Genomic DNA, 12,044 nt, shown 5'->3' with positions numbered 1-12,044 from the left:
GCGGTGTAGTCTGGATACATATCACAGGAGACTGTATATATATATATTTTTAACCAGGATGAAATAGGATTGAATTCCTCATAGCATAAGAGTTGGGAAGGCCTTTTTTTTTTTTTTTTTTAAGATTTTATTTATTTATTTGAGAGGGAGCGAGCACAAGTGGGCAGGTGGGAGAAGCAGCAGAGGGAGAGGGAGCAGCAGACTCCCCACTGAACAGGGAGCCTGATGCGGGACTCGATCCCAGGGCCCTGGGATCATGACCTGAGCCGAAGGCAGACACTTAACTGACTGAGCCACCCAGGTGCCCCAGGAAGGCCTTCTAACTAGGTTGAACCCAAAGTCAAAAAGGATGGTTTTAAATTTGACTACATAAAAATAAACTTCAGGGGCACCTGGCTAGCTCAGTCAGTAGAACATGCCACTCTTGATTTCAGGGTTGAGAGTTCAAGCCCCATGTTGAGTGCAGAGATTACTTAAAAGAAACAAACAAGATTTTTAAAAAATAGGGCACCTGGGTGGCTCAGTTAGTTAAGCAACTGCCTTCAGCTCAGGTCGTCATCCTGGAGTCCCAAGATCGAGTCCCGCAGCGGGCTCCCTGCTCGGCGGGGAGTCTGCTTCTCCCTCTGACGCTCCCCGCTCTCATGTGCTCTCTCTCAAATAAATAAATAAAATCTTTAAAAAAAAAAAAAAGATTTTTAAAAAATAAAGTTCAGTATGTCAAATATACACCATAAGCAAAGTCAAAACTAAAAAAAAAACACTTCTCAACTCTTACCTAACAGATACAAGGCTCTAAGAAATTAAAACCACCAACAATCAACAGAAAAATGGGCAAAGAGCATGGGTAGCTCACAAAAAAAAAAAAAAAAAGAAACGTGAAGGAAGCTTTCTCTGAGTACCCCGTAAGTACGTAATGAAGGCAAGTTGGCTCAAACAACAAAATATACCCGCAAGGCAGCCACTCCCAGTATCTCCCCTGCTGGGGCCCTGATCAGGAGCAACCACGGTGTCCCTCCCTCCTGCATTCCAGAGAGTCTCCCTGCTTCCACCCTCAACTCTGAAGCGCAGTAACAGTGATCCTTCCGAAATGGTTAAACACATGATTACCATATGACCCAGCAATTCCACTCCTATATCCAAGAGAAATGAAATCATGTCCACACAAACCCTATACGTGAATGTTCATAGCAGCATTACTCACTCATAATAGCCAAAAAGTGAGAACAGCCTGAATGTCCAACTGATAGATATAAGAGACAAGAGGCGGCTACGGAAGTGTCACAGATTGGAGGAGACATGGCAACTAAATGCAGTGCAGGGTCCTGGAACAGGAAAAGGACACAGTGGGAAAAACTGGTAAAATCCCAATGTGTCGGACTGATGCTCATCTCCGAGTTTTTCACTGTGCTAGGATGCAGTTAGCCTCCAACAGGAGAAGGTGGGCAAAGGGTCTATGGGAGCTCTCCGCACTATTTTTGCAACTTTTCTCTAAGTCAAATCATTTCAAAGTAAAAAAACAAACCAAAAAAGGGATCCATTCTGGCTCGGAGTTTTGTTTTTGTTTTTTTAAATACCCCAGTGTGGGATGAGGAGATGAAGATGGTGTGAGCTTGAGGAAACAAGATAACCCAGATTAGCAAAGAGTTAATCCTTACTGAAAAGGAGTGATGGGGGAGTGGGGGTGGGTGTGTAGGGTTCATTATACTACTCTACTTTTGTGTACATTTGAATATTCCAATAAAGCTTTTTAAAAAATAATCCTTCAAGGGGCGCCTGGCTGTCTCAGTCATTTAAACGTCTGCCTTCGGCTCAGGTCATGGTCCCAGGGTCCTGGAATCAAGTCCCGCATCAGGCTCCCTGCTCAGCAGGAAGCCTGCTCCTCCCTCCCCCCCTCCCCCTGCTTGTGTTCCCTCTCTCGCTGTGTCTCTCTCTGTCAAATAAATAAAATCTTAAAAAAAAAAATCCTTTAAAAAAGTAAATCACATTAAGTCCCATCTCAGTGAAATATCTCCCACTTCACTCAGAGTACAAGCCAAAGTCCTTACAACGTAGGAGCCACCGTCCCATGTTCCCCGGTCCCCCAGTTTGTTACTGTGATCATAGAACAGAATTAAGAACACTCAGAGGGTACCTGGCTGGCTCAGAGCATGCAACTTTTTTTTAATCAAGGATTTATTTATTTGGGAGAGGGAGAGAGAGAGAACACGTGTGTGCCCATGAATGGGGGAGGGGAGAAGGAGAATCTTAAGCAGATGCTGCCCCTTTCCATGTGAAAGCAATTCATTTTTATTGGCCTTTAGAAAACGATCAGAAGGTGCTATGGTCTGAATGACTGTCCCCCCAAATTCATATGCTGAAACTCTAACCTAAAGATGGTGGTATCAGGAGGTGAAGCCTCGGGGAACTGTGTAGGTCATAAGAGTAGAGCCTTCATGAATGGGATTATTGTTCTTACAAAGTGGCCCCACAGAGACCCCTAGCCCTCCAACTATGAGAGGACAAGCAAGAAGGCACCGGCCAGGAATCAGGACTCTCACGAGGGCTTGGCCATGGGAGTGCCTTGATCTTGGACTTTCCAGCCTCCAGAACTGTGAGAAATAAATGTTGTTGATTATAAGCTGCCCTGTCTGTGGAGGTAAAGAACCACTGGTCCTTCTCCAAAGATCGTTTGAGAAGCAATGCCTAGGCTCTCTCCTGAGTTAGGGCTACTCCCTCCAGGTACCGACAAACATGTTTTTTTTTTTAAAGATTTTATTTATTTATTTGAGAGAGAGAGAATGAGAGAGAGCACATGAGAGGGGGGAGGGCCAGAGGGAGAAGCAGACTCCCTGCCGAGCAGGGAGCCCGACGCGGGACTCGATCCAGGGACTCCAGGATCATGACCTGAGCCGAAGGCAGTCGCTTAACCAACTGAGCCACCCAGGCGCCCCAAACATGTTTTTTTTTTTTTTAAAGATTTTATTTATTTATTTGAGACAGAGAATGAGAGAGAGAGCACATGAGAGCGGGGAGGGTCAGAGGCAGAAGCAGGCTCCCCGCCGAGCAGGGAGCCCGATCCAAACATGTTTTTTTTTTAAAGATATTATTTATTTGTTTATTTGAGAGAGAGCAAGAGTGAGATAGCACAAGAGTGGGGGAGCATCAGAGGGAGAGGGAGAAGCAGGCTCCTCGCTGAGCAGGGAGTCCGATGCCGGGCTTGATCCCAGGACTCCAGGATCCTGACCTGAGCCAAAGGCAGATGCTTAACGGACTGAGCCACCCAGGCGCCCCGACAAACACATTTCTGAAAAAATGGTTTTTAACCTTTTCTTCACTTTTTTTTGCCCCCAAGATTTTATTTATATATTTGACAGAGAGAGAGAGAGAACATGAACACACAAGCAAGGGGAGAGGGAGAAGCAGGCTCCCCACAGAGCAGGGAGCTCAATGCAGGGCTCGATCCCAGGACAGAGACAGGATCATGACCTGAGCGAAGGCAGATGCCTAACCAACTGAGCCACCCAGGCGCCCCACTTTTCTTCACTTTATATATGGTTGGTATCTTTTAACATTAGTACATATAGATCTAACACACTTTGTATGTGCTTGACCCATTATAGGACTTTGTGTTAAGACTTAAAAAAAAGCCTGACTCAAGGATACAGGTGTTCACTCCACTATTCTTTCACATTTTACATAGGCTGAAAATTTTTCAAAAGTTTATGAAAAACAAACCATGATCAAAGCATTCACTTGAATGGAAAGATTCCACAAGTGTTTTTATGTTCCTGCATGTTCGGTACTTAGCATCTCAAAGTATGCAGTTGTTCCTCATCTCAGAAGCCAGAACAAATTCCTAACCGGGCTGATGCTCTTGACTTGACTCATTAAGATTTCATAAAGCTGGGGCGCCTGGGTGGCTCATCGTTAAGCGTCTGCCTTCGGCTCAGGTCATGATCCCAGGGTCCTGGGATCGAGCCCCACATCGGGCTCCCGGCTCAGCGGGAAGCCTGCTTCTCCCTCTCCCACTCCCCCTGCTTGTGTTCCCTCTCTCTCTGTGTCTCTGTCAAATAAATAAAATCTTAAAAAAAAAATTTCATAAAGCTCATAAGCTTTTACAACATTTTCTTAATAATCTCTAATTTCCCCCCATCAAGCAACAGAATAAAACTCATTTCAAGCTGCACTTGACCCTGCAACCAGGATCTTGGAATCTTTACTACTTTTTTAAATTGTTCAGACATAAGATCATGCAATCTGAGTCAAAGCCAAAGTCCTTTCAATGCTCCTAAACCTCTCAGTCTGAATCTCCTGCCACCTTCTTCACAGACCAGCCTCCTGCTGTTCTGGAACATATCAAGCTTGCACCAGCTGTAGGGCCTTCTCTGCACAAAACAAGATACTCTTCTAACCCAGACATCTCCCCAACCCCAAAGCTAAAGCCCTTACCACTGACTTCAAGGTTTTGTTCAAATGCCACCTGATCAATGAGGCCCACCTGCTCTATTTAGAACGGCAACCAGCTCTCCCAGCCCACCTACACTCCTGAACTCTTTTACCTGATTGGAACAAACGAAATATAGATTTTCAAGTGACAGGCGAACACGGAAAGACAGGGCGTTGTGGATTTAGAAAGTCTATCAGAAAGGAGACTATGACAGAGCAGTCAGAAGCAGGGGAGAGGGGTGGCACAGAGGGAGGAGCCAAAGGAAGCTTCAGGGCAGCGTGGCCCATGCCACAGAAGACAAGGACATTGCTCAGTCCTCAGTACAATCTATCATCTTGCTTTTACTAATTTTATTTTTTTAAAGATTTTATTTATTTGCCAGAGAGAGGGCAAAGGAGAGAGAGAGAGAGCATGAGAGTACAAGCAAGGGAAAGTGGCAGGCAGAGGGAGAAGCAGGCTCCCCGCCGAACAGGGAGCCCGATGAGAGACTCGATCCCAGGCCCCTGGGATCACGACCTGAGCCGAGGGCAGACGCTTAACCAACTGAGCCACCCAGACGTCCCACTAATGTTAATTTAGTATTTCATACAGATTCTCATTTTTCTACTCCTTGTATTTCAGATTCTGTACAAGTAAGTAGGATACTAATGACTCTAGCAGATTAAGGCTTGCTTGCAAACAATATTTTTTTTCAAAATTTTTAAAATTTATTTTTTTAAGCTTGCAAACAATATTTTAAAATCATAAAGCTCCTAGGTTTACAAAGCCCTTTTGCCTCATTTAATCATCTTGCATGTTAAAGAGGTATCAACCACCTGAAAAGGTCTACAAACAAACGACGCAGGGGTCCTAAGTAAACATGTGGGACACAGCATCCCTTATTCCAGCACCTCCCACGGAGAGGCCGACGACACAGTGTGGTGAGTAAAAAGGCAGCGACCCGCAGCTGTCCTCTTGCTCAGATTCTATTTCCCAGGGCACTTCCCTTTACAAGAGGCCAGAGTAATTAAACCCTTAAATCAGGTTAATTTAATTAGTGATTTTCCACAAATGAACAGAAACTCTAAACCTGCAGGGGTATTTAAAGTCGCAGCTTAACTATCACAGTAAAGACGACAGATACCCCGCGCCCACTCCCTCCCCGCCTCCGCACGTGAAGTGACTGCTGCTATCCTGGATCAAGCCCGAGATCCAGCCTAAAATCCTTACACAGTTCTTAGCCGCCAACGAACCTGGTGACCACTTTGTGCCTCCCCCGCTCCCATCTCACCACTGACCTGACCAAACAAGCCCACATGCTACTCCTACAGCTCAGCTCTCAGGCTTCTCTACAGCTGTGCGTGCACCTGCACTCCATGTCAAGTATACCATGTCATCCACCACGGGCTTCTGGGCTTGGTGCGCGCTGAGCCCTTCTGACTGCCCAAACCACTCAAAGTAAAGCTAATTTCCCTCCTCCTAAATGCATCTACCTTCAATCATTGTGGTACAAATTCCTTGTTATGAAAATTGTACTTGAATAACATTTCCTGAGATTCCCAAACAACCACAAACAACTGTGAGATTTGGAAACCCTAAGCATCACATTAGAAACGGAGTCCTTTGTTCCTTACTGCTTATGGGACAAGCAAGCCTTCAGTACTCTTGCAATGAAGAGAACAAAAGTGCAAGATCATATGGATATGGTGATCATGCAAGTCCTCTCTGAAATCAGAACTGAAGTGTGAGACTGTAGGAAGAACAGCTTGAGGAGAGTAGTAAGGAAGCTGTGAGAACAGTAAACAAGAACCCAGTTAGAGAGGTTGGCAAAAGCCAGATCTGCTGGATAAAAATATGTGAACTGCATTCTGTATGCAATGAGAAGCAGTTTTGTTCTGTTGTTTTGTGGGAAATGACACCTATGGTTAAAAAAAAAAAAAAAAGAAGAAAGAAAAAGACTTCTCTACTGCCCAGTGGAAAATAGATGGTCCAGGTGAGTGACTATGGGTAGTTTGGACTAGAGGGTAATCATAGTTAAGTGGACATGTGACAAAGGTGATTTTTTTTAATGATACAAAACATGGGAACTTTTTTTTCAAAACATGGTAATTTTTAACATTATGTACTAGGTCTTCTCTTACAATAGTTCTTATAATTCTACATGTGACTGCAAAGCATTAACGCAATTCTAGACAAAAGGTTCCAAAGTAGGCGCTTGGTGGGGTGGCGGGGGGAGGGGGGTCAAATGCAGACTTGTTTTGGCCACAAAGTTTACTTTCTTAAAACTTGAGTTGATTTGGTATCTAAAAATCAGTATTTCCAATTTCTATTGAAAATCACTAGATCTGGCAAACAACCGTTGGCTAGTGGAAACTGGCTAGAGCACAAGCTTTCTGGTTTCTCCCCAGTCCCCACACCTAGCACCCTTGACTCCTTCATACCACCTACTGGAAAGATATTTCAGTTTTCCACTCTTCCAGTCTGGTACCTTCGCTTAGGGTGCCAGAAGCCCTTATTCACATAAAAGTATCCCAATGTGAGGGGCGCCTGTGTGGCTCAGTCATTAGACGTCTGCCTTCAGCTCAGGTCATGATCCCAGTGTCCTGGGATCAAGTCTGCATGGGGCTCCTTGCTTGGCGGGAGGCCTGCTTCTCGCTCTCCCGCTCCCCCCTGCTTGTGTTCCCTCTCTTGCTGTGTCTCTCCTGTCAAATAAGTAAATAAAATCTTAAAAAAAAAAAAAAAAAAGGCAGGTTCATCTCATCTCACCTTAACACATTTTTTTTTTTTTAAAGATTATTTGAGGGAGAGAGAGCACACAGAGTGAGAACACGAGTTGGGGGGAGAGGCAGAGGGAGAGGGAGAAGGAGAAGCAGACTCCCCGCTGAGCAGGGAGCCCAATGTGGGGCCCGACCCCAGGACCCTGAGATCATGACCTGAGCCGAAGGCAGACGCTCAACTGACTGAGCCACCCAGGTGCCCCTCACCTTAACACATTTTTGATCAAGAACTGGTTTTAAGTAGCCTGCCATCACCAGTAATAGGAACCAAAACCTAAGAGTCCAGACACAGAGACAATTCCATCCTGATACAACCAAACCAGAGGGCACAAAAAGGACAACACCTGCATGGTCTCAACAGGCCTGGTCCTAGCACTCAGCCTCCCTCATTTTGCACACCAGGGAGCAGCACAAGTACTGTCAGACCAGAAGCTCAGCGAGGGCAGGAACCTGTCCCTCCTCCATCAAAGCCTGTGCCAGGCACTCCAAGACGTGTAAACGGAATCCAATAGGAGCTCCACATTTGACCATCTCTGATACACTTACAAAGGAAAATTCTCAATCTGACGACTTTTCATCCCACTAGAAAAAGGCATCTGTAATTCAAGGGGTGAAGGAATGTCATTTACAGCAAAGGTGATCTCCAAGGTGCTGGGTGTGTCTACTTTCCCACATCTGAACATAGTTTAACTCTGAAACCTTTTGCGTCTCTCCCTCCTCCACTTCATTTTCCCTCATTTTCGGCCTCACCCCACCCCCACTCCGACCAGGATAAGTAAAATACATCTATCAAAACACTAACCCATTTTAAGTTTCAGAAATAATTTGTTGAAAAGCTTTGTAAAGTTAGGGAACTAACAAAGTCAACCACAAACCCACCTCGCATAACCCAACCATATAATAGTTTTCTGGGCCAAATTTCCTCTTCAGGGCTTTTCCACCGGTGCCAGCATCCACCATCCCCGCGGACCCCACGCCCCAGCTGCAGGCCCTCAGCCGGGGCAGGCCGCTCCACCCTGCCCCCAGCCTCGTTTGCAGAACGGGAACAACAATAACATCAGCGGGTTTTCCTCCCGTGGGGTTGCAGGAGAAATGCACAGTGCATACACTTAGCACCCAGCTTGGCAGCTCCTGTTAGCATCCTCGCCGTCCCCGGGCGGGATGGGCCGGACAGCGCTGGGCGGACAGGCGCTCGGGGAGGGTCGGGGGAGGGGGGCCCGGCGGGCGCGGCTCACTCACCTGCAGGCGGACGTTGAGCATCATGGAAGCCACGATGTAGAGGTAGGGGAAGTTGATGCGCAGCCGCCAGGCCAGGTCGAAAAAGATGAGCAGCGTGCGGGTCAGACCCTTGCAGAAGACCCCATAGGAGCGGGCGGCGGCCGAGCGCGAGAGGCGGACAGCCAGGCCCGACAGAGCCGCCGCCATATAGACCGGCGCCCGCCGCCCGCCCGCCGCGCACCGACCGGCCGCGGACCCGGGCCGCCCGGCGCTCCGAAGCCCGCCCGCCCTCTCGGCGCCGCGTCGCCCCCGGGCCTCCGCCCCGGCCGCTGGGCCGCGCTGGGCGCGCTGAGGGAGCGAGGGAGGCGGCGGCGAGGTCGGGGGCGGGCGGGCGGGCGGCGGGGAGGGGAGTCCGCGCGTCACACTCGCGGAAGCGCCTCAGCGAGCCGCCGCCTGGTCCAAGCCGGGCCGCGCGGCCTGACGTCACAATGCCCGCGCCGCGCCTGCGCACCTCTGTCCCGCCCCCTACCCCGCCCCTTGTCACCTTCCGCAGGTGAGACGCGCATGCGTGGGCGAGGAGGGGCGGGATGCTCCGGCCGAGCAGCGGATGCGTTATCTCGGTCTGCCCCCTAATGGTAAGCTGGGAAATTAAAACAAACGAGAAGGTGAACCGTGAATTTGAATTAGATGTACAATGTCAATGTCCTTAATAATGGGGAACTGTACATTTATTTTATTTTATTTTATTTTATTTTAAAGATTTTATTTATTTGACAGAGAGAGAGCACAAGTAGGCAGAACAGCAGGGAGAGGGAGAGGAAGAAGCAAGCTCTCCACTGAGCAGGGAGCCTGACGTGGGGCTCGATTCCAGGACCCTGGGATCATGACCTGAGCCGAAGGCAGCCGCTCAACCGACTGAGCCACCCAGGCGCCCCTGGGGAACTGTACATTTAAAAATTGTTAAAATAGGCAGCTCTTTCTGCCCAGGGGTCCTGTCACCGTGCTTTAATTACCTTTTTGCACCTAAATCAATCAATCAAAATAAAAACTGTTAAAATAGCAAGTTTTATGTTATGTATATCTAACCACAATTATAAAAAGCAAACAAAGGGAGGCTTCCTGGGGTGGAGGGGCAGAACATGCTCCCCATGTAGATGGTTTCAGGACCCCAGCCATTGTTGTTCAGTGTTGACTTATATAAAATTTAATCTTTAATAATTGGTATTAATTGACTTGCTAATGAAATAAGCAAAAATATTGAAACTTCCAAAACTTCTAGTATTCTGTGTTTCGGGTTTTTTATCTTTTTGACAATGAGTTTTTACATTCCTACTTCAGCATATAGGTTTCTATCAAAGATTTGCATGGTGTGAAGGTAGATATGTTATTTCTAGTCTCAGACAAAGCATTTCATGTCATTACTTCTGCCCACCAATGAAAGTCTGGGAATTTGGTACAGGTGAGGAAAAAAGAGTTTCATTGATGAAATTAAAAGCAAATCTTAAGTCCTTTAAGAAAGCAACAGTGTGGGGGCACCTGGGTGGCTCAGTCGTTAAGCGTCTGCCTTCGGCTCAGGTCATGATCCCAGGGTCCTGGGATCGAGCCCCACATTGGGCTCCCTGCTCCACGGGAAGCCTGCTTCTCCCTCTCCCACTTCCCCTGCTTGTGTTCCCTCTCTCGCTGTGTCTCTCTCTGTCAAATAAATAAATAAAATCTTTAAAAAAAAAAGAAAGAAAGCAACAGTGTGAAAATAGATTTAAATGTAAAAATTCTTTGCCCTAAAATGGGTTTGCAGTAATAATCATTATTGCATTAAATGACTTTTAGAAGTCATTTAAGGGGCACCTCGTGGTGCAGTCGGTTGGGCATCTGACTTGGTTTCCCTTCGGTCCTGGTCTCTGGTTGTGATCTCGGGGTTGTGAGATCCAGTCCTGCGCACTCCCCACTGAGTGCCAAGTCGGCTGGGGTTTCTCTCCCTCTCCCTCTGCCCCTCCCACTCATGCTCTCTCTCTAAAATAAATAAATAGATCTTTAAAAAAAAAAGTCATTTAGGAGCACCTGGGTGGCTCAGTGGGCTAAGCGTCTGCCTTCTGCTCAGGTCATGGTCCCCGGGTCCTGGGATGGAGTCCCATGTTGGGCTCCTTGCTTAGCGGGGAGGCTGCTTCTCCCTCTGACTGCTGCTCTCCCTGCTTGTGCTCGCTCTCTCTCTCTGACAAATAGAGAATATCTTTATTAAAAATAAAATCTTTATTTAAAAAAATAAAAATAAAATAAAATTCTCTACCCTGAAATTCACACTCAAAATCATTAAAAAAATTTTTTTTCATTTTACTCATCTATAATCCAAAGATTATAAATCACAGAGGACACTTCCAGTATTGTCATATGACTATTATTTAGCATTATCATTTTTCTTTGAATATCTACTGTGTAAGAAATTGTACTTTTTGGCGGGGGAGGGGGGGAATGCTTGGTCGGCTCAGTTGGTGGAGCATGGGACTCTTGATTTCAGGGTTGTGAGTTCAAGCCCCACCTTGGATGTGGAGATTACTTAAAAAATTTTTTTAAATCTTGAAAAAAAAGAAGGAAGAATTGTACTTTTTGACGCTCATAATACTGTATTTACTATCCATTGTGTTTCAGGCCAAGACCATTTTAAATAGTTATTTCAGGGTTTTTAGCTTTTGGCTCGTCTTGTTATTAAAATAATATTTTTCAAAGTATGTGCACTAATCTTTAGTTCCCCTTATTTTTGCAGCATTAGACTTTGCACATTTATTGCTGGGCCATAAAAAGCTCACTTCCCTTTTTTTGTAAGCTATTTTTTTCTCTCAGCGCTAAGTGGATGCTATCTTTGAGGATGCAGAACACATGCTCCTGAATTATCATCGTCATTCAAGCTATCCTTCCCAAAAAGCAAAATGAACACTTCTTTAAACAGTATTTAGAAAAATAATTTAAAGATTTTTAAAGACTAGAGTCTTCAGTGGAAAATTTGCCAAAGACATAAAATCAGTCTGACAATGTGTGAACAGGTTTCAAGATCAGCTGAATTTGTTCTTAGGCCTGTAAAGATTTTAACTGGTAGAGATTTGGCAGTGCTGTTTATTAGAAGTATGTTGAAAGACCAGATGGGCTGCAGGGATGTTTGATACATATATATATATCCTCCCTGGTTACTCATTTCTTTTTCTCTAAATGCCGTTGAGGCAATGAGGCATTTTTAACAAGCCATTCAGTTGCCATAAACAATGGCAAACAACATCACCACAAAACTACACCGAGCAAGGTAAAAAGCCTGCTGTAATTAGATATAATGGGAGGTCAAAGAGAACACGAAAGAACGCTAACGAGATTTGAGGTTTAATATATATGAAGGTTAACTAGTTCCGAGTTGTAGAGCAGGCTGGTAAATTAGTCTAGCCTCCTGACTTAACATTTAACTCAACCCCAATTTTCTGGCATCTCTGGGAAGACATTCTGCTAATTATAATTTGAGAACCAGGCAAAATTAATTATAAGTCAGTGTGGATAGTTTTTTTTTTTTTTTAATTTATTTGACAGAGAGACACAGCGAGAGAGGGAACACAAGCAGGGGGAGTGGGAGAGGGAGAAGCAGGCTTCCCGCCAAGCAGGGAGCCCGA

At 45.9% G+C, this 12,044-nt stretch overlaps 1 protein-coding gene across 2 annotated transcripts in view; it reads right to left on the bottom strand.

Annotated features, from left to right (window-relative positions):
• Positions 1-8,722, bottom strand: part of FAM220A (family with sequence similarity 220 member A) — a 16,536-nt gene extending 7,814 nt beyond the window's left edge. The window contains exons 1-2 of one of the 2 annotated variants that reach the window (XM_081819285.1): positions 8,422-8,722; positions 7,729-7,778 (exon numbers count right to left, since the gene is read on the bottom strand). In XM_081819285.1, coding sequence (XP_081675411.1) covers positions 7,729-7,778; positions 8,422-8,607 — 236 coding nt within the window. In that variant the 5' untranslated portion in view covers positions 8,608-8,722. The remainder of the gene's footprint in view (positions 1-7,728; positions 7,779-8,421) is intronic. The other variant, XM_006746786.3, reaches the window with a different exon arrangement.
• Positions 8,723-12,044: the final 3,322 nt, after the last annotated feature.

Source organism: Leptonychotes weddellii, chromosome 5, assembly GCF_054177405.1.
Source record: "Leptonychotes weddellii isolate Sample4059 chromosome 5, ASM5417740v2, whole genome shotgun sequence".
Lineage (NCBI taxonomy): Eukaryota > Metazoa > Chordata > Mammalia > Carnivora > Phocidae > Leptonychotes > Leptonychotes weddellii.
This window is presented reverse-complemented; position numbering and strand designations above follow the sequence as displayed.